This window comes from Polypterus senegalus, chromosome 2 (genome assembly GCF_016835505.1).
Source record: "Polypterus senegalus isolate Bchr_013 chromosome 2, ASM1683550v1, whole genome shotgun sequence".
In the NCBI taxonomy this organism is placed as follows: Eukaryota; Metazoa; Chordata; class Cladistia; order Polypteriformes; family Polypteridae; genus Polypterus; species Polypterus senegalus.
The window spans coordinates 62,452,559-62,476,197 of record NC_053155.1 but is presented as its reverse complement, the minus strand read 5'-3'; the positions used below and the strand labels follow the sequence as shown (position 1 = coordinate 62,476,197).

General features: G+C 36.8%; 2 protein-coding genes across 5 annotated transcripts in view; one reads left to right on the top strand and one right to left on the bottom strand.

Moving 5' to 3' along the window:
* Window positions 1–615: 615 nt before the first annotated feature.
* On the bottom strand, window positions 616–17,818 carry cbr1 (carbonyl reductase 1). Its single transcript, XM_039743845.1, has 3 exons — window positions 17,181–17,818; window positions 5,814–5,921; window positions 616–1,425 (listed from the first exon to the last, which is right to left on the bottom strand). The coding sequence occupies exons 1-3, from the start codon at window positions 17,464–17,466 to the stop codon at window positions 989–991; spliced, it is 831 nt and encodes a 276-aa protein (XP_039599779.1). The 5' UTR covers window positions 17,467–17,818; the 3' UTR covers window positions 616–988.
* A 276-nt stretch (window positions 17,819–18,094) lies between these two features.
* Window positions 18,095–23,639, top strand: part of setd4 (SET domain containing 4) — a 44,897-nt gene continuing 39,352 nt past the window's right edge. The window contains exons 1-4 of one of the 4 annotated variants that reach the window (XM_039743844.1): window positions 18,095–18,347; window positions 19,664–19,748; window positions 21,973–22,068; window positions 23,528–23,565. In XM_039743844.1, the coding sequence (XP_039599778.1) occupies window positions 18,336–18,347; window positions 19,664–19,748; window positions 21,973–22,068; window positions 23,528–23,565 (231 nt within the window). In that variant the 5' untranslated portion in view covers window positions 18,095–18,335. Of the gene's footprint in view, window positions 18,348–19,663; window positions 19,749–20,666; window positions 20,765–21,972; window positions 22,069–23,527; window positions 23,566–23,639 lie in introns of those variants that run through there. The other 3 variants (XM_039743843.1, XM_039743839.1, XM_039743842.1) reach the window with 3 other exon arrangements.

The window sequence follows — 23,639 nt, the reverse complement described above, 5'->3', positions numbered from 1 at the left end:
TTAGCATGAGACTGCAACATAAAAAATTGTGTAAAAATTGAAGGACTCTGAATACTTTCTGTAGGTACCGTATATACTTTTCTATAGGATTAAAAGCATAAGGTATGTTATTTAAGCACCATATTAACTAGAAAAAGGAGCATATAGGTAATAGAGGAAGACTTTTTGTACATGTGGAAATATTGGATGGACAATAGCCTTCTCATGCTGCCAGAGTTTGAGAGACTAAAACAGTGGTGTTAGTTACTGTAGGTAAGTAATCATTCAGTAATTTCCAGAGAGCACATATAAGAAGTGATATGTTCTTTAGGGACAAGATGGTGATTACGCCTAAATGTCACACTAGTTGTACTGGTATTTGATACTGCTGTGTACACAGATATCTAAATCCAAGAAACAGTTATAAGCCCAAATTTACAAAATGTTAACAATGCAAATGTTTTTGTTTTCCTGTTCTTTTTTGCAGTTTAGCCTTTACTATGCCCTGTATATTTGTGTCCTCATCAGTACAATATTTTATTTTTGTCTGGTATAGTCATAACAGTAATGCAAAGAGTACAATATATCCTTTGGAAAACATCAAAACTGTGAAATTCACTCTAAATCATTATAACCTTTTTTTAAATCATTTCTTGTTTATTTTTGAATTGTACTTTCTAATCAACTTTGAATTTGAATAAGGAGAGAATAACAATTTCAGGTCTCATGGAGAAAAGGCAATAAGTAAACCCATATTGTTTGTCATTATACACTTCATAAAATATTACATGCATTCTAAAGAAAATCTGATTCAATTTATTTGAACTTTTTAAGTAAATGGCAGAAAAGGCTTTCCATTTTTTAAACAGAATGCAAAACACTGAGTAGATAGTCTACAGAACTCACTCATTAAATTCACAATTCTCAATAAATTCCAAATATTAAAGATTTTCATACAAAATAAGTTTGCAGTGCAAAAGAAAACCCATTTTTTCTCTTTTTTCATATTTTACCAACTCTGGGTTTTCTTCTCACAGACAAATTGCCCATGGGGCTCAATGTCCTCCTCAGATAACAATGCCAAATAGACAGGGGTGATAGCTCCCTCATCTGGGGTCTTGGTTGCATGAGGACCAGCCATGTCTGTTTTTACCCAGCCTGGACAACAAGAATTGAGAAGAATTTTGCTTTGTCCTCTTTTGTGGCTCAGTTCTTTAGCCTGTATCCTAGACAAAACTATCACACCAATTTTAGAGACACCATATGCCCAGTTTGGCCAGCCTTTTTGAGTGTGCACTCCTTTCTTGGCATCTTCAACAAAATTTTCCATTAATTCCACCAGTTCTTCCTCAGTGATATCTTCACTTCGAAACTTCTCTTTTAAAGATTGACTGCACTGCCTCAGGGCCATTGAGCCAGCAATGCTTGCAATATTCACGACTCTTCCTGGAAAACAAAACAAAAAAACTTATTGAAAACAACCATATACCAGACACTTTAATCCAGGGTTGCTTACAAGGTAAAGGTACACTACAAATGTTTACATAAACAATATATCTTTTCAATTGAAGAGCAGATGGTTAACTGACGTATTTTAGGTCACAGTGAGTCAAAGAATTTGGGTGAAAAATTCTGAATACCACAGCCGGAAGATCACAGTGCCAGCGAAATAACATCTTCTGCACAGTATACATAAAGAAACACTACAAACATTTTATCAAATTCAGATATGCATACATTTGAAGATTTATGAATATTATTTATATTTTATATTATGTTTTGGGATAGCATATACTGCAAGTTTGGCTGAGACCCAAAAGTAGATGGTACCTTATAAGATAAGGAAGATTGCCTTCTGTGGTCTAAGAAGCCTCACATCTGGCATCTAATGTGGACTGCAGGAAGCTACCAGAGGTCACTTTCTCTCTTTCTATTGTTCACTATTGTCCTGAGAAGTGAGGTCTCCATTTCTTGTTTAAAGAATGAGAAAGCCACTAGAAAATGACTTCAATAATACATAGCTGGGCACACAGACAGATTTTTACCCATCAGGTGAAGAATACAGGGCCCAAGTCCTCTACTTGCTGTCTAAGTGCATAGAGTATTGGTGTGTTCAGACACTAGATCTCAGGATCATTACTGGTTTTCTATTCCTTAAAATATGAAATGGACACTGGTGTACTGTGTGGGCCACAGTATTTACTGAAATTGACTGCAGAATCAGATGTAAATGGCTGTCTTGAACCATTTAAACACAAACACACAGTTGAGGAAGAAGATGCAGAGTGTTCAAAGATATAGAAGAACTCGGAAGTAGAAACTGTGAGTTACTTATAAATGAAGTATTTCTACCAACTACCTAGACTTACTCTCTTTTTACTTTTTAATTAAATTTGTGCCACAGGGAGAAATGTTTAGAATGTTATATGTCCGTGCGAATGAAAAAGAGGTGCTCAAAGATAACCCATATTGAATATCTCACAATAAGTTATTGATTTTTGCAATAATGGGTTATCAAAGATAAATGCTTTTGATAAAGGCTTGACAGATACACTGGTATTACCTGAGAAATTATACCCTTTTTCGAGTTAAAAGGCATCTTATTCAGTTATGTGAACCAATGTGGCATTTTATATTATTTTGTACGAGTATACAAAAGAAATGTCAAAGAAGCAATACACATCAGCATCTTATTGTTTGGTTGGGCAGCTAATCGACTTGTTGCTGCCACATCTGGGTACTCAACTTCAACTTCTTGCCTCTCATCTTCTCATTATAGTGTAAGATAAAGAGGTACAACATGCCACACCAATTTAGTTCAAAGAATTCAGCACCACTTCCTCTTTCTCTTTTCCCCAGTAATTACTAACCAGTCCACAGCAATGATATCACTGCCACTGTTGCCACTACTTTTATGTTCTCTATTTCATTGGCAAGTGTGATAGTGATGCAATTTTTTCTTGACTTTACTGTACTGTTACTGTTTTGTGGTTATTTATTTAAAGGACAAACACTGTGTACATAAACAATGAGCATGTGCTTGCTTGGTATAGTTGCTACAGACAAGCTTAATGGGAGTAGGTAAGAAGTCATATTATTGAGTTTTTAATGAAAGAGAAAAATACCTCTGTAGAGATATAATGGATTGTGCCTTAACAGGTCAGGTCAGGGAGCATGCACTGCACCCACAGATGACGAAACAGCTCAGGATACTGGGTGGCAACACCCCAGGCAGATACACAGTCCAGTCCCACCCTCCAGAAATGACCATCTATCTGCCGCAGCCAGGTGTTACATGGGCATCCCTTTGTGTTTTAACATTTATGTAAAAATAACATTGAGAGGAAAAACCTTTCAGTACTTAATATTTTGTAATAATCCAGATAAAATTAAAAAAAAGACATTACTTAATAGCATATTAAACATTTTTAAATTAACTGTGTTTCTGTGTATAAAATCATCAAAATGTAAAACATAAATTAAGCCATTTTGAACAGATGTGACATGATGTATTAGTACGTACTGTTGTGTCAATAAAGCACTACTAAGTACTGAAACTGCTAAGTTTGGAGGTTATTATGGAGCTGTGGAATAGACTTAAAAGACTTTACATACAATACAGGGCAAGTTCATCGTAAAGTTTAAAAGCAATACCTAACAGAAAAGGAATCCTTAATGAATGAATTAAGAGTTAAGGGATTAAGAAAGAAATTATGGAAATAACGTTGTAGTGGAATGCATAGAAGTCAAAAGAAGTCTAGTGCTATTTATAAAACCTGTGAGCAAAAAAAAAAAAAAAAAATTAGAAGGAAATAATTATTGTATTTTCAATATATTGGTCACAATAAAAAAAAAGTCAACACCAAGAGATTCCTTCAGCATGTTAGCAACATGAAACTCAGTGGAATGGCAGATACCATAAAGTCAGCAGACTCATTATAGATTGACCTAGAAAGAATTCAGACAGGGCAGATATGTGTCAGATTTGGGAGTCCTAGTGAGCATACCACAATCATAATCCGACAGTGTACAGAAGCAATTAGGGCTGATAGGATGTTGGGATATACAGCATGCTATATACTACAAGTTGATGAAAGTTTTTCTGTTTTTTTTTTCCTTTACAGTACACTTATTGTGATGTGTAGAAAGCACAATTTAATTTGTCCTTGCGTGTTTTCCACAGACTACTGTAGTACAATATCAACTGGCCTCATTTGGAATACTTGATATACTTTTCGTCTCCATATTACAATATTACAAAAGGACATACAAGTAATTGACAGAAAGTCCAGTAGAGAGCTACTATGATTATACTGAGCTATGAGGAGATATTGGAGTTAAATATTTTTAGTTTTACATAAACAGAAATTAACAGGAGACATAATAGAAGAGTTTACAGCTACGAAGGGGGTTAATAATGTGGATGCTAGTTGTTCCTTTCAAACGAACAAGGACATGGGCACAGGTGGTAGCTAATTAAGGATAAAAGTTGCATACGCATTACAGAGTTGTTTTTTGTATACAGAGAACTATAGATAGATGAAGTAAGTTACTAGGTAGTGCAGTTGATGGTACAGACCTTCAAAAGTAGTATACTGTAATGGGATTATTGAATTAACTTCAGCTGAATGACATGACATGGCTATGAAATGTAAGTCACTTTGGATGAAACACATTAGTTGAATGTAAATGCATACCAGATTATAAATTAAAGGAAGGCAGCTTCCCAAATTAACCTGTTATGTGATACATAGTGGAGAACACTGGTCAGCAGACTTACTGTAGTTTTTCTGTTACTTATGCTACTAACAGTGAGTAAATTGTATTTTCTCTTCTTGCTTTTCCATATTTACTCCACACACAAACACAAATTAGTTCATGCTGCAAGGCTGACTAAGTGTGAGTAAATTAAATGTATGTGTTCTAAGCAAATCACTTTTTGATCATTGTGTAAAACCGCATTATTAACTTCCAAGTTTTGTATGTTGTGACCTTGCACAAGTTATATTTCTTAACCTTAAATTGAAACAAAATGCAGGCAAGAACCTAACCATACAAAACATTAAAGCCAAAGTGCTAAACCAGAAAGCATACTCAAATAGTTCAAAGCACATGTCTTAAAATGGTCTTGTTTTACTTTCCCCAAACTAATACTGTTTTTGTATGTTTTGCCTTCAAGGCAATGTATGGATAAGTTAAAATAAAGAGCCATCAGGTTATACTGGGTGACACCACCGCCACCACTACCTGTCAATGGTAATACCCACTTGATTTGCCATAAGCAACATAGCCACAGCAATCAGAAAACTCCATAAAATGGAGGTGAAAAACATGTAAAATGACATTCAAATTATCAATCAATCAATCAATGAACATTTATTTATATAGCACATATTCATACAAAAAAATGTAGCTCAAAGTGCTTTACAAAATGAATAGAGAAATAGAAGACACAATAAAAAATAAACATAAGTCAACATTAATTAACATAGAATAAGAGTAAGGTCCGATGGCCAGGGTGGACAGAAAAAACAAAAAAAAAACTCCAAAGGCTGGAGAAAAAAATTATATCACCATCACAACAATAAACAGTGGGAAAAACACTTACAGAATGCCAAAAATGAAGTAAATCAGATCTAGATATACCAAAATAAGGAATCAATATGCTGTAACTCTTCTAATTTAACTCTGACTAGTATTAGTGGATTAGATTAAACAGGTGTATGTAAACAGTATTTGTACTTACAATATAACAACTATTTTTTCTTTACCTTGTCTTTCTCTCTATCACTGATATAATAGTGCTTTGAAGATGCCAACAGTAGTTGTCTTACCTGAAGGTTTAATTATAGGCAGAAGCTCTCTGCATATGTCCCTTGTTGCAAAGAAGTTTGTTCTCAGTGTTTCTTCTGCTTGATTTCCAAATGGTGTTGTGTCTGCCACTAATGATAAAAAATACAGAATATCTGAGATAAGCTAGCGGTGTGAAATATTGGCATTAAATTTATATTTTGCATAAAATAAGCTAAATACTTTGATATAAAATGGTAAGACTATTGAAGGTTTGCTAAACATCACAATGGTTAACTCCTCTTGAGTACCTTTCTGGTGGGTTGGTTGGCCTGTTTTAGGTGAGTAAGAGTGAATTTACCCACAGCAACAGCAGATAAGACTGTAAGTGGAAGGCAAAGGTGCTTACCGACTTCCCCTTTTAAAGGCCACTTAGTGTTCAGAGGAGCAGTGAAGTAACAACTTGACAAAATAAGCTTTAACCTAGTAGACCAACAGGTTGTTCAGGGTTAACTGGTGGGACTTAAATGCTCTGTCTACATTCAGTAAACTTATTCAGAGTTACGTGAGAGCTCACTGGCGGAGAAGACAGGTGATTAGACACTGATGGAGATATTTCTGGTATTTTGGAGGCGAATAGTCACTCCACAAGACAATAGAGTAGGGAGATCCAGGACAGAAAACAGACATTGTTTGAGTTTTTCTTGTCTATTACTTTATTTTATCTCCACAACCAATCATTTCACACTTTTTTTTTAAAAAGAAACTAGGGGGCTTCGCTCGCCCACCCCCATGTTTGTTTTACCGGATATACAATACAATACAATTTATTTTTTGTATAGCTCAAAATCACACAAGAAGTGCCGCAATGGGCTTTAACAGGCCCTGCCTCCTGACAGCACCCCAGCCTTGACCCACCCTCTAAGAAGACCAGAAAAACTCCCCAAAAACCCTTGTAGGGAAAAAAATCGAAGAAACTTTGGGAAAGGCAGTTCAAAGAGAGACCACTTTCCAGGTAGGTTGGGCATGCAGTGGGTGTCAAAAAGAAGGGGGTCAATACAATACAGTACAATAAACAGAACAGAATAAATCCTCAATATAGTATAAAAATAAAAATTCTAGAAGTACTGAGTAGAATTTCACATGAGATGATATCACATAATATGACTTGGATTTGTTTTAAGTCCTGGAGACCTCATTCATCAAGCTGCCTCCCCTATTTTGCCATTCCACATCTGAAATAGCGCTAATCCGATGAAAGGACCCCTGTTTCCAACGATTCCTGCGATCCTCCATCAGGGATGACTTTACTTTAGGCAGGCAATATACAATTTAAAGAGATTGTTATTTTCTTGGGAATTTATACATACTGTATGCATTATTTTCACTTTTACTTTAAAAACTTTTGTAAAAACAATACTTGTCCTTTATTTCAGGCCCCGTGCGTGGTTACATCTCTTTTTTGCCAGACGTATAATGCTGCTCGTGTTGTGAAGGGTTGGATCAGCTGAACGCACGCTAAGGATATGCCTTTGGATCATTTGCTGTCTTTTTGCTGCTTGCGAGCTGCCTGTTCTGCTTGTCGCATGTCATTGTTTTAAGAGCTGGGAGCACATGATGCTTGTCTGGCAAATTCCAACAACTGCTAGGTTAGATGTTTGTGGACTTGTTTTAAATGACGGCTCACTGCCTGGTCTCGCGTGACGTTGTAAAAACAATACTTCTCCTTTATTTCTGGCCCTGGGCGTAGTTAAATTATTTCTTGCAAGACGTGTAACGCTGTGCAAGTTGGGGGCTGTCATCGCGCTGCCCTTCAATCTTTTTAAAGCCTGTCCAGCCGCTGTCCTTTTTGCTACTTTGTGTCTCTGCTGCTCGCGTTGTGATCGCTTCTCCGTGATCATAAATATACACCTGACCGAATTGTGTTTTCTTTTAAATTAAACTTGTCGTTGCTTTAACTGTTGCGGGTCCACAGATTGTCATAGCGTATGTTCCTTTATTGTGTAAATCTACGTTTTGTGCATTGAATGATGCAATTGCAAAAAGACTTAATTTTCTGCTCATTTCCTTTTATTTCTGACCTCGCTTTGTCCTGCTATTTTTTCAATTACACCTGGTCCTGATTTCCTTTTTTTTTTGAGATAATGTGATCTTTTATTCGTCGACGTTTCATTTATAACGTATTGTCCTTTATACGCTTTATATGCATTGAGACACCTGTATCTGTGTGTGCTGCTTCCCTTTATACTACTGATTTTTTTTTGCCCATTCTCTTTCATCTCGTGGTTCTTTTATTTGTCTTTCGTGATCTTAACGTGAAGATCACGTATCGTCTCCTAGTCATTCATTCCAAGGATTTTTTTTATAACAGAGAGATGTAGGATTTTTGTAACTAAGAGTTTTATTGGCATTTCTCAGTCTCTGTAAAGATACTATGGGGTACTGTTTATACTATTAATTAATATGTGCTCATGTATCCTTTTTGCTTCTTATTTTAAGCACATTATATTTGTTTTATGTATCCTGTTTTAGACAAATTCACTCTTCCTCTTTCTACTTTCAGACCCTACCATATGAAAATACTTTTCTATGTAAGGAGTTTTTTCTGTTACAGTATTTTACATTCATAAATAATTGGTGGATATCTTAAATTGCACACCCCCATTTAAATTTGATTACAGGTTTCTAGTTATTTTATCATTTTAAGATAAACAATTCAGTTTATTAGTTGCTCAGATTGTTTACTAAACTCTCCTATTCTAACTTTAAAAAACACTGATGATATCAGAACTCACAAAATAATTCATACAAACCCTGGTTGCAGGCAAAAATTGTTCAGCAAATGGTATGAATTTAATTATTCATTCTTAAATAATGGGTGTGTATACAGTAACACAGTACAAACAAGTAATAATATACAGTAGGTACATTTGGTTTTTTTTTTTCTCTTGGTTTTCATCTTGTATGATCAGAGTTACAAAATTTAAAAACATATTGGTATGGTGTATGCAATGCAATTAGCATCTCATTTAATCATTGATAATCTGATGTAACCATTATTAATACCGTGACTAGAAATGGGAGGAACTGATACAGCAGAATACTGCAATATTTTTCCTCACAATACATCATTTATGTCCTGAGGGCAAGTATTGTTAAGTTTTTGTCTGCACCATCATTACACAGGGTGGTCCAGATCTAATTATGCAGATCCAGATCATCTGGATGACTTTGATTTATGCGGGAATGATTCCAGTTCAGCGCAAAGACGATTCTTCATGTCGTCAGTTCGCACACTTCTTTATGGTCCAGTATTTTTCAGGTGATTGTTTATGTAATAAACTTAATAAGTTATAGCATAATGAAAATTGCATAATTAGATCTGGACCACCCTATAGAACACAACAAAATCAATTTTATTAGTAATTGCATAAAAATACATTATATGCCCACATTCCCATAAATGATGCACTTGTAACCTTATTAGTGCTGTAGAGATATAGACATAAAATGCTCTATCCACATTTATGAAGAGTGTTTGTGCATATTTTGGTTTTGACATTGTTACACAGAAGGTAAGAACTTGTTATTGAGCAGGCAGTTTTCAAGCCTTGCCACAACACTATAAACTAGGATTATTTTATATTTTAATCTGAACGATTCCATGAGGAAGAGGCAGGATTATTGGCAGAAGTGGAGGTAACATTACTATTACTCAAGCCTTCGATCTTGAGGGCAAAACAGGGAAGGGTGTGAATGACAGTGCCAACTCAGGACTCAGAGTGGTATTACAAGCAACATAACAATCCATGAAACTGTCCCCTGCTCACAAATATGTGACAACATACAGTGTGAGATGTGCACTTGAATCCACCAAATCACCTGACTGCATGTTTTGGGAATCTGAGTGAAAATGGATTTGAAAATGAAAATCTAATGTAAACCCAGAGGGAATGTAAGAAATGCACACAGGCAACTCTCCATTTCTCTATCAAACCTGGACTCTATGTGGTGTGAGGGACAGTGCTACTTACAATGCCATTATGATACACATAACTAAATCTTGCTATTATGGTGACTTTTTCACTCATGCATAGTATATGAATACATTTTAATTTTAAATCCTAGATATTCAGTTCAGGGTTTGGGAGGTCAGAGTGCACTGGGTGCAAGGCAAGAGGAACTGTCAGTCCAGTAGGGAAAATATCCATACACACACACTCACAGTTGGCAATTTAAAGTTGTCAGTTAACCAAACCTATACATCTTTTGGATATCACAGCAGAATCGGATTACCAAGAACAAACAAAAAGAAGGAACAACACATGGACATGTAGGGAATGTATAAACTATACATACTGTAACTGGGATGTGATTAAACTGAGGACTCTATAGCTGCGAGGTAAGAGCCCTAATTACTGCACCATTATTGCATACCTGCCTCTCTCGTAAAAAATAAGTATTTGCAACCTTTTATTGGCTATTTTAGAGACATATGGCAAGAAGGCCGATAACATGCCTATAACAAAAATAAAGCACATACAACCATCATATATATCACCTTTCCATAGTGAAGAGGAATCAATGCCTTGTGCATTAAATATCAACAGCATAACTAAAAGCCAGCATTGCTTGTAAGTTCTCTCTGATCTCTTAGTTATCCTCCTTTGCTGACTTTTCCAGCACCATTCTTTCCCAGCTCCTGCTTAGATGAGGCCACAGTAGTTCTGTTACCCATTACAACAAAAAGTGGATGTGGTTTTTATTGAGTATGCAGTATTTAAAATATTTGGACCAAATTAATGGTCAGCAAGTTACTTCAACAAGCACCATGAAGGTTTAAGCATTGGATGACCATGAGGCAGAGGGTTAGTGAAAATATGCTGGGTATGTCTTTACTGGTTGTGTGATTCCCTCAGAAAAGCATGCCGACTGTGTGGAGAAATTTCCATCCTGTATGCTCACAGACATATACCAACAGTCAAGCAGGCATAAAACTCTATTAATGACCAGTGTCTTAAGGCATTGAACACGTGGGAAATTGTAGATCCAATATATTTGCTTCCCCTATAACTGACTGAGACAGGATATTGATTTAGATCACATCATCATCAGACCTGTAGCAACATTATTGATTGGCACGAGGGCCATCTTAGAGTTGCCAATTAATCAAACAAGCATGTTTTTTGTAATGCAGGAGTGAACCTGGAGTACCTGAAGAAAAACCCAGAAAGACAACAGAAGAACATGCAAAATCCACGACGACAATAAATGTGCTGGGATTTGAACCCAAGACTCTGAAGCACAGATTAGCATTCATCAGACAGAAGAGTGTATAACAGAACATTTAGAAATGGCACAATTGCAACATTACATGTGTAGGCATACAGACACACAGGAGAAAGCTTTCCAAGTTTGTGCAGAATTGCTGGACAATAAGATGCCCAGTTAGGAAACTGTGAACATCTCAATTAATTAAATGCTTCATTTAGGCAAGGGTGATGCTAATATTTCATGCTTTAAAACCTGTGAATGTAAAAAATTATTCGAGATGGATCTGAAAAATCTGAAGACAAAACAGTATGGGCAATGTGCCTTGATGTAGTACGTCAGTCATGCCAATAACACTGCTTACTGTCCACAAAATAGGTAAAACTGAAAACTCCCAGTGATGGGTAATGAGCAGAATCAATGATGCTTATATTGTTTAATGCAAGATCAATTTTATAATTTGATTTTCCTGAAGAAAGTTCAAAATAACAAACACAGGTACAGTACTCCCTGAACTCCATGCCATATCTGTGCATTTGTATAAATTGGTAAATGGCAGAGTGGTGGAGTTTGTGTTCTCTTAGTACAAGAAAAAAGCTTCTTGTATGTATGGTGTCTGGCTGTATATACTATGTAAAGACTAAGGCTGGGATGTTATATTTAGCTCCTAGAGAGCAACTATGGCTGCAAGAGTTATTGTAGTAGCATTTTCTTAACCAGAAACCAAATATTGCTATAAATTTCATTTCACTTGCTTGTTATGATTCACTATCCTTAAATGTGTTTGTCCAAATACAGAACATGTTTAAACCAGAAGAGTTGTGGGAGCCAGGGCCTATCAAAATGGCATTGCACATAAGGCAAAGCCTAACTCTGGATAGAATTCCAGCCTTATCTACTTTGTTTATTCTTAAATAAACACATTTACAGTCCTCAGTTGCTTCTTATTTTCTTAACCAGCACCAGTTAAGTTAGGTGTAACTATAATAAGGCAACAGGCAGCAACTTGGTCCAGTGGCACTTCACTATTTTCATCATAAAGTATTTATTTTCTAATACAAACTGGCACTTCAGTGTTTTCATCATAAAATATTTATTTTCTAATATAAACTGGCTTAACCCAGTTCTTGGGGGTGGGGGGTATTGGCTGTAAGGCAGGAACCAATCACATAGCCAACTCCTGTACAGGACAGTATAGAGTCTACAATTAACCTAAGAGATATGTCTTTGAAGTGTGAAGAAAACCCATGCACAAAAAAGGAGAGTGTGCAAACTCCACTCAGTCAGTAAACAGATGATGAATTTGAATCCTAGACATTGTACTTGAAAGCAGTAATGCTGCAGTGGCACCCACATAAGTATCTGTTTCAAAAAAATGTGTTGAAATGAAAAAAAAAAAGTAAAAAGATGAAGGACTAAGAGTTGTTCAACTATAATGGTTCACAAAATATTTTGATGTTCACAGAAAAGAGAATCTTGGATATTAGAAAGGTCAAAAGGTACACAGCAAAAGTTCCTAATTTTTCCTTTTTTTCTTTTAGAGATGGTCACAAAATAGTGGCACCCACAAAGAAAGAACAATATGGAAAGATAGTCACAAAATTGTGGCACCCACAAAAAATGAACAATCTTCAAAGTTCTGATGGATACTGATAAAAGTCACAAACTATGCTACAAATGCTTTTAAAAATTACAAAAACTAGGAGGCCCTGCCCCCTGTTTGCCAACCCCAGGTTTGGTTAACCAGATGTACAATTTACAGATTATTTTCATTTCATTCATTTTTTATTTCTTGATATTTGCAAGTAATAAAGCTGTAGTGAATGAGTTATTCCCCTTCCCTCCTCCGTTGATCATTTAAAAGCCTGTACAGCAGCTGTCCTTTTGTCTCTTTTCTTTATCTTGCGGGACATTAAAGTGTCTCTGAGAAATAGTTCGTAAGTAGGGCATGATGTGCAAGTAGTCTCGCGGGACTTCAAAGTGTCTTCCGTGCAAGTAGTCTCACGGGACTTCAAAGTGTCTTCTGAGAAGATCTGCTGTGCATGTGTACCGCGCCAACATTTTTGAATTCTTTTCGACATTCTACTTCTGTCATCTACTCTGTCTTTTATTTCTGGCCCCAGGCGTGGTTAAATGTCTTTCTCGCGGGATATGAAGGGGGGGTGCGGGGGCTGAATGTACGCTGAGGAGTTGCGGTCAGATCAGCTGCTGTCTTGCTGCTGCTGCTGGCGAGCTGAGTGTTCTGCTTGTCGCGCTGCATGTAGATCATTTAAAAGCCTGTACAGCAGCTGTCCTTTTGTCTCACTGCCTTGTCTTGCATGACGTCAAAGTGTCTTCCGAGAAGATCATGTCTTGTCTCTCTCCCAAAATTTTTTTTTTTATATAATAGAGATAGCACAGATCACATCCCAAGGTGCTAAAATATTAATTCTTCGCAGCATCCTTCTCAAAGTGAAATTAAATAAGCCAGCACCATTTAGTTCTGGCAACATGTAAACTGGTCAGAAATACATTGTTGCATGCTCAGTGAACAACTTAAACTGAAATTGGGCTCATTAAAATGTTGGAGGTCATGGTTTATAGCCATTGCTTTTGTATGTATTTTAAAAACAGAAGGGCTACTGAATGAAGCCAAGCACTGTCTACCCTAAACAGCCCACCCACTTTAAACTGCAATATTTTCCCATATCCATTTTTTTATAAGCGCATGTGGGAGGGAGCCTTGAAGTCCAATGGATGAACATGAAGGCCTGACACAGGGGCCCGAGTACAAAACTTTGCCACTAACCACTGCATCACTATGCACTCTTATTAATCAAAATACCAAAATACAATCTCTATCTTATACACTCAAAAAGTGTTTAAACAAAAATAATAACATAAAGAGGCTGTAAAGCAAAATCTCTAACACAGAAAAAAGATTTAACATAAATGTTGGGTTTCCCATACATATGCTGCTTTAAACAATGGGCTACTAAAATGTGTATGTACTGCCCATTAACAGTTCCATGAAATGTTTGTAAGCCCCAGCCCAATTACATATTTTGCTGACATCCTAAGTAAAAAATTGTAAATACAACTTTGACAGCAAACAAACCAATACAATTTCATTAAAATATTAATGGGCGTTTATGATGTGATGAAATTAAATAAAAATAAATGTGGCATTTGCAAAAATTTGGCCACCATACCAAGTCAGCACACCCTTTGGCAAAAATCACAGATTGCCTTTTTTACTGTATATCCAGCCGTGAATCGTTGAATTCCGTTTTTAAAAATGTACACCCATGGTTAACTTCAGATATCTTTTATTAATATGATAGTCTTGGGTTGTCTTGCATGCAGAGCATGTTTAAGATCTTCTCTCAGATTTTCAATGAGATTCCATGACTCCGTGGACCATTCCAAAACCTTTGCATTGTGTTTCTTGAGGTCCTCCGTAGTAGATTATGTAGTGTGTTTTGGATTATTTCCTTATTGTAGAAGCCATCCCTTTTTCAGGTTCAGTTTCCTGACAAACTAGTTGACATTCTCTTTGAGGACTTGTTGATATTTAGTGGAATCCATTTTTTCCCTGCGCTCACAGTGTTTTCCCTGCCACTAAATGCTACAAAACCCTAAAGCATAACAGAGCAACCACACACTTAATAAATGAGAGGGTTTTCTTTTCCGCAAATGTTGCTGTGTTTTTTGTCACTCCAAACCTTTCATTGTTATAATTGTAGAGTTCAGCACTTGGTTTCAAAATGCCCACTTTATGCAGTTATTGTTTGCATTGTTAACTGTTTTTTTGTGATCAAAGCACAGTTTACTTATAAAGTTTCTTCCATTAAAGTCGTGTCTATGTAACTAATGCTGGACAGCAGAGCAGTGCACCACTACTCCTTTCTTAGAAAAGCCACCCTGCAGCTCCCTTACAGACATATTAGAGTTTTGCTTTACCTTCCTGCACAGTATATGACCTGTTCTATCAGTCAGTTTTCTTGGTCTTCCAGAGCTTGTTTCGACCTCCATTGTTCTCTTTAACTGCTATTTCAGAATGTGTTCATCACTAGCTGGAAACACTTTCATATCTTTACATAGCCTTCTCCTAGTTTGTAGGCATCAATTTGTTTAATTTTCAGATCCTAGGTCTGTTGCTTTAATCAGCCTTTGGTTGTTGAGTGTTGAACAAGGCTGAGAGAGTCTTAAGAGTTTATTGAGCTATGTAACGGTCATCAGTGGCACATACTAATGGCCAAGGAGCTACTGTAAGCCAGAACAGACTACCAACCAAATAAAAGCTGATGAACTGAAAGGGTGCACAATGTTTTGCAAATGCCACATTTAATCTTTTACTTTTTTACTTGTTTCAATTTATCAAATAAACTACAGCTGTGATATAAAATTGTCATTAAAATGCCATTGTTTTAATTTGTTTGATGTCAAAGTTATTCATAAAAAGCAAATTAACAAAATAATGTTTGTTTTTTAAATCCACTCGATCCAACTCTAAGTGCACCTACCCTGTCTGAAAAAGAGAGACACTAACTCTGGATGCAATGCCATTATGTTGCAATGAAACTAAAATGGAACTATACATGAATGTACTATTCTTATTATGGAATTGACTTTAAAGCCACTAAATGTAGGCAAATAAAATTCATTGTTGGGATAAACTCATATGGGAGAAAACATCTTGTAGTAGAATCAATTCATGTCAAATCAACAGATTTTAGAAAACGTTCTCAACTGATCATCTCCAATTTGCTTCATACTTGCAGAAAGTAATTTCTTTCTGCCCAGTAACCAGTGTACAAAATTTTAGGCTTAGCTTTTCATTAGTTTCTGATATACAGGGTCTTTACAATGGTGGTTTGGCCACAATTTTACTAAAAAATGAGTGCTACTGAAAAAAATGACAAATATTCCATAAGTCATAACAAAACTGTAAATGCTAGATGCGTGAAATTTTCAAAAATTGTTCTTCAGAGGTCTTTTTTTCTAAAACAGTTGGTCCACAGCTGCATATTTGTCAATTTATGGCTTGCTGAAAGTTGTATAAAATTTATTTTGTGCTTTTAGAGCAACTTTGGCCCTCTATCTCCAAACTAAACCGAAACACATCTTTCAATTTTTGATATTACTCATTAGGAGTAGAATATATAGTAGTAGTATATATGATGCACATCTTATATCATTGGGCAAGAAGTATAAACTTCCAAATGAAGCGGAAAAGGACATCTGCATTGCTTAAGTAGACACTATTTCTTTTGCACTTTATTTAAACTGTAGAATTGGGTTTGGCAGAAAAAAAGAGCTATATTTATACATAAAATACATTTATGAAGTCATTGATACATTTTTAAAATTACATTACACCAATATGTAATTATAAATGATAAGCTTCTGTACTTTGCATTTCTGTTTGAAACTCTGGTAAATATAGTTTGGTTCAAGGAACAGTATCACATTTATATTGTGTATTTAATAATGAAACTATGCTATTGCAGGTGATATACTTCATTTTATGGTTGACTTTGTATACAATGCCGGTATTGTTTTGAAATACAGATGTAAAATGATTTTTTCCCATTTTAAATGCTATTTACATCATTAACTTCAACTTCTTTCGTAAGGGTACCACTTTGCTAAAGAAGAACCGTAAAATGAGTAATAAAAGTCCAAAGTTTTCCTACTGCGCAAAAACAACATTTTTATAGTCTTCAGAAAGCCATAAATTGGCAAATATGCAGCTGTGGACCAACTATTTTAGACAAGATATCTAATACTAAAGAAAAATCCACTTTTGATGTATGGGATAGCCTTTTTTCCAATACTATTCGTTTTTACAGTAAAATTAGGACCACGTCCCTTTTTAAAAGCCACTCTATGACGGAAAATAATGAACATACAAACCTAAAATCTGGCACACTACTTTTTGTGAGCAACACTATCTCCATAAAGTATGAAGCAATCAGTTAGTAGGTAGGCCTGTGTTTATATCACGTTGATTGACCGAGTAGTATTAACTAAAAGGGAGCTATGACTTCAGAACTGCGACTTGACGTTTTGGAGTAATGTCGCTGTTATTAACTTGAAGGCGACTCTTTTACTAGAATTACAACCGTAAACATTTCAGTAAAAATGCATTTTTGTACCTTTGAAGGCTATCGCCGCGTTGTTGACAAGCACATCGACGCCGCCGTACTTGTCTCGCATAAAGTCGCGGATTCTCCTGATGCTGCTCAGGTCGGTGATATCCAGCTGGTGGAAATGGGGATCGAGTCCCTCATTCTGCAGAGTCTGCACCGCGGCCATGCCACGGCCTTCATCTCGGGCAGTTAGATATACGTGCCCTGCAAACTGGCGACAGAGAGCCCTTACGATAGCCAGGCCGATGCCCTTGTTGGCGCCCGTCACCATTGCTACTTTGGGGCAGCTCATATTGCAAAGCCGAAAACACTTCTCGAAAAGAAATTAACAGATTAGAAACGAGCAGTCCAAATATGACGAACTGCCTACTATACTGTGTAACAGACGTAACTACAACGACGGGGTACGGTGCAGAAGCACGCAGAGGATTAGGGTTTGGAGTTGTAAACAACCACGTGACCGTCATCGGCCAAAGTAATGTTTTGAAGGTATACGAAGCAGGTGGCGTCTCATTTCTGCATCGACCGCAATCTAAATTTCATTTAGCAGCATTACAAACAAAACCCGCCTTTGTCGTCCATCTGGATAAGTAAAACATGGTAAAAGTCGGTCTTTTTATACAACGACTTCCTGTATCACTGCATGCGTGTACCGTGAAAAGGCCTAACTCGACCAATCGACGATTCGTTAGTGACTCAGGCTCCTTGCCTTCCTGAATTGGAACAATTCAAGCCATTTCTATTTCTCAATGTAAACACACTTCGTTTCTGTTCCACCGTGCAGCTCTCTAATGCAAAGCCAAATAAATAAAAAGGGAGCGCGTAAACACTCAGCAGGGGATCGACCATGTAAACAATTTCTGCACGGGGAAAGTCACATGATGGGGCGTTCCTTTGTAATCCCCACCCCTGATTTGGCTCAACCCACAATTAAAGAAGTCGAGCGTGTAATCCTACGTCATAGACCTGTATTTTTTTCTGCTAAGAGACTGTCCAATACATTATTTCAGGGTAATTTGGGCCATACCACTTCGAATCGGATTTACTGGAGTTTCCAGGAAAAGACGCTTCCATGAGGCATTGCTATGCTTTTGAATTATATGAGGGCATTCTAGAACGCTTCTGGGACTGAGCAACTAACCGAATCCTGAATTATGCAACATGGCATGCGTGGTAAGTTAACTCCGTTGTTCGAGAAGTTTATTTAAATGCACATAGATGCATCTCCATATCTATGTAATGTGAACTTCTCAAAGAAGTGCTAACTGCCGGATCCGTGCTGTCCTCGCATGCGTACCGTTCAGTCGACTCACTTTGATGACGTACAGGACAATGAACTGCCTGTTTCTGAATTTCAGTTTTACTGCCGTCTTCTGTGTGGAGGATGTAATGGTCGCTGTACTATCCTCTGAGTAGGAGTAGCTAGTGCAGTATAGTTCTTGTTGTCCGCATACGTTAAATAATTGTAAATGAAATAAAGCACTTCGTTACTCCTGATGCATTATTTGTCTACGTCGTTGGTAGCTGCTGTCAAAATACAATACGTTTTTTATCACACGTTTTTGTTTTATCAATATTAAAATGTAGTAGTAGTATTAGTAACACCCTTTACTAACAAGAACTACATTAGCTAAATCATTAATCAAAGGACAGATTCAGAGTTTACCATTACAAACTGTCTAGAGCCGATGATCATTCTTATTTTTATTGTCTTTGTGTTTTTACTAGTTTATCACGTCTAACATTTTAAAATTTAGACATACAATATGTATGTGATGTTTACTTTCACAGACTGATCATAGATTTTTTGACAAGAGCAAATAACTAAATCCAGCTCAGACATCCATTTTCAAACTATCATCCGTAGCAGAGATTTAAAGGTGGAAGTCTCACATGCACTATATGGTGACTTACTACCATGTATCCTTCCATTCATACATCTAATCAATATAAAGTCTGTTCTATTTACTGTTGCTGGCCGTAGACTCCATCCTGGCAGTATGGAGCACAATGCAGAAACCAACTTTGGGTTAGATACTGGTCCAACTCAGGGATCACACACACACACATCCACATTCAAACAAAAGAAATGCCTTTTAGAAGTAAGAGGAAATCCAGATTACCCAGACAAAATAAAAAAAAAATAACTGAAACATCTGGTGCAATGCAGGAAACAAGATTATACTGGGTACCAGTCCATTTTGGGCAAACATGTTTACACACAATCAGGCTAGGCCAATTTAAAGTCACTGATAAAACTAAGATGCATATATTTGGGTTATTTTAGGAGAATTCATACAGACACAGGATGAAAATGTGAACATGCAGTTATGGGATTCAAACTTTTCTGGAGCTCTGAGCCAGAAGTATTACTACATATTGTACTACAAGTAATTAAAAAGTGAAAAGGTACAGAAATCTTAAAAGGTCCTGTAAAGGAGCTTATGGAATAATGATGTAAAATTTGTTTTATTTTTTGTTTTCTTTAGAACTTCCAAGAATGTAAAAAAAACCTGGGGAGGACTGGCAGAAAAAGAAAGAAGAAAGACAAACAGACACATGTAGGCACAGGAGGTAAGCTTCTGCAGAAAAGTGCTTTGATGAGTTGATGCAATCCAAAGTGTGACCATTACATGCTGTCATTGTTGTAAATAGTGTCCTATGAAAACACAGTTTTTAAAATTTCTATAAAGTCATGCTTTTTCTATCCTTTCTTTTTTGGTAACTTATTGTGTATTAAACCAAATCTTCCTAATCCAGGAATAGGATTTTTGGGTTCTGCAGCCAGTCTGAAGCTAACTAATCCATACCATACTGACACACTTGACCTATTTAGAATTATTGATTAACCAGGCCCATACAGTACATGTTTTACATTTGGAAGGAAAACACATGCGGACATGAAGAGAATGGGTAAATGCACAGCTAGGAGGAGGAGGAGGAGGTTGGGAGCATGCGTTAATTACATTGCATCGTCGCACCCACCACACTAAGTAACCACCTGGATTGAAGTTCCCAGGCAAATATCAGAACTCAGGACTCTGGAGATGTTCACTGCACCACTGCCACTTGAAAATAATAAGTAATCATTTACTGTATCACAAAATGGATGTTGGAAGTTTTGTCAAAAACACGAGTGCTTGGTTAATCGGTTATCTTAAATTGGTCTTGTCTAATTGAGTAAATGTTCCTGTGGTGAATTGGCAGCCAGTGCTGCCAGGATGGGGTATGAGTCCCCATGGGACTTTTCACACATAAGTGTTTTTCTAGAGTTCTGGCAGTAGACCAGAATGCTCCTAAACCACTTGTAAAGTTATTTGCCATTATTTTCAATGACACTGCTCATGTCTAAGCATTTTAGCAGTGAGTGGTTTAGAAAACCCCTGCTGCAGTTTGAGTGGTTCTCCCAAAGTGTTTGGTCCATTAAAATAAATTGTAATGCTTGCAAAAAGCTGGATAAATAAAAAACAAAAACAAAGGATGTTTTTGCAGCATTTTACAGGAAGTCACTGCCTCTTACTGGATGTGCAAGGAGTGATGGTAATATTAACGGAGCAAGAGAGTGCACGATGCTGCACTGACCACAGAAGGTAATATCTTTGTGAAGTAAAGCAATCATTTTTTTCAGTTGTAGGAATACACTTTTGTAAATATGTTAAAGTGTCTTTATGATATCACTGTACCTGAGTACTTCTTGACATCCGTGTGTAATCCTGGAATTTTTCAGGAAACTGTCTGAGTTCTTCATAGTGGATCCCGAATTGTCCTTGAGATACTCTTTTGTGGCAGAATAGGGTGAACCCAATATCCGTGCACAAAACATTGCACTTAACAGCACTTATGTCATAGAAGTCATTCGGACACAACAATCTCACAACCATAGAACACCTCACAACCCACAACATGGTGACAGGAAATGTCAAATATGTATTTTTCTGCAAAACACTTCTTTGAAAACTCATGAAAATCACCTGGAAAACACTTGTAAAATGCTATTAAAATGCTTGAAAAATGTCAAACAAACAATGGCAATTTACAGTGCTGACCCAAATGGGTTAAACAGGTTCAAGAAGTGGATGGTTAGATAGATAAGTGGATTGAATTTTTCTAGTGTGACTTTAAAGATGGTCTTTGTAGACTGGTGCATCACGTTATGTTGCTAATTTATGCAGTGCAGGCCTCTGATTTGGTTTAATTTTACATGTTCTTTCAGTTTTTCAAAGGGTTTCCTCTAAGGACCCCCTTGCCATTCAGTGATATGACATTATGTTGAGTGTTATATGGTTAATTGACTTGGTTTAACTGAATGTTGAGGCTTATCCAGACCAGGATTTGTATATCATTTTATGCTCAGACCTGGGAAAAGTTCTAGCACCTGAAAGTAGGTTTAGAAAATGCATGGCTATAGTAGACATTATGTTTGTACAAGTCCACTTAGAAACATGGACTGGTCTGATGGCAGAGAGGAAATGATGGAGGTGTTACAAACATTTGTGCCTAGCAAATTTATGTCTGATTGTTTTTTTCCAAAAAGAGGGTAATTCCATTATAATTTTTCCAATACTGTCCCCTGTTATTCTTTTCCTTTTTGCTAAACCTTTCCTACTCACTGATATTTAACTCTTCTCTCATATGTGTTGAGACACCTGATTACTGTTCGAATGAGCAGCAGCTGAGTTAACATCCAATCATGTTCCAGCAGGTCACAAACTATAAATAAAGACCTCTGCAGAAGGAGCAGAAGTCTTGTTTGCCATTACATTCTTTAACAAAAATGTTGTACTTCTTTATTCTTTAGTTAACCTGAGTTACAGACTAGAATATGTTCAGCTGCAAAGGTGGTTGAAATTGAGGGGATTTACATCCTGTCATCTTTTGCCAGCCAGCTTTCCAGGTAAAAGATTTTAACCAAAAGATTTTTTTTTTTTGCATGACAATTTCTGTTTGACTTTATCAGTCCATCTGTTCTCAAGTGTGCTTAGTCTACTTCTGTGTCCCAAAGGGCCAGAAGATATACTGACCTCACCTTGTGTCAAGACTGTCCTTTTGCAGAATGCATTCTGTATCATTGCCTCATTCCTGTTTTTCATTTTGTTTGGAATGTTTTTTTGTATTTTTTCCAGTCCCTTTTCCTTATATTGTCTTGTGGTTTGCTTTCCACACCCCCTTACTCTAAATTGTGTTTAGAATCTGTATGGTGGGGTCTCTTCACCAAAGTAGGTCTCTAAGGTAGAGTGGTCTATAGGGCCCCAATTACAGTATCTGAGAGATTTCTAAAAAACATTAGGGGCGCCTTGGAGCCCCAAACACAAGAGACAACTGAACACATACAAGTTCTGGTTTGAAATGGGTTTATTGAATTAAACATTGCACCCTTGTACAGGCTACTTGTTATAAACACAAAACAAATGTATCTCTTTTTCCTTCTCCTTCCAACATTCCTCACTAGATGAGTGTCACCCTACTCTTCTCTTGACTCTTAACTCCCTGAATGAGGTAGGCAGCCTCTTTTATCCTGAGCCCTGGAGCACTTCCAGTTTCAGGACGTTGCCCAAATTAAGCACCTTGGGTCAAGTGGAAGACTCTTAAATTAGGGGTGTGTCTCCCTATCCTAGAAGGGTGGCCCAGTTGGACTACAGATCCCAGTATGCTCTGTGGACATGTACATGGGTGCACTGGTCCAGGAGTTTTGTGTTTTTATCAATGTGCCCAGGCTGCATGGTGTGTAACTGTTTAGCACTGCTGCCACATAGCTCCTGAGTGCTGGGGTCCAATCCCAGCCTAGTGGCTGTTGCTGTGGAGTTTTCATGTTTTTACCGTGTCACTAGTCCTCAGCATATCCCCAAGGCATGCATGTTAGGTTAATTTACTGTAAATTTTTTGTGTGGGAATGTGCTGTGTTTTTGCCTGGTGTTTCATCCAGAGCTTATTGGTGCCTTATTGATTCTGGCCCCCACAATTCTAAACTGGATTAAGTGGATGTTGGATTGGTATTGTGTACTTCTCTGCTGAAACTTTGGAAGTCGGTACTGCTATAGCAAAATAAAACTTTTCACCACAAGGAAAACTTGGTGACCAATTTCTTGCTTGTCAAAAATTAAATCCTTTTACTCCTAGAATCTAATTATACAACATGAAATAAAAGACCTTGCATTCCCATACTTTGTATGATACTTTGTATCCCTGTGTGAAAACTGTCACTTGGTAAAGAATTCGACCTTTTGAATATCCATCAACATTTTACAGTCTTGATATAAATATATATTTTTCCAAAATATTGTAAAATCATGCAAACATTGAACAATAAGTCAAAATGATTTAGCATGTATTAAATATCTTTTTCTGTGTTTTAGATACTGGAAGAGGTTTGATGACCACAAAGGAATTGCAGGTAATACAGTACATGTTTAAGTGAAATAAACACATTTGTGGCTAGGAAAAGTATTTTCATTTTGATGCAATAAA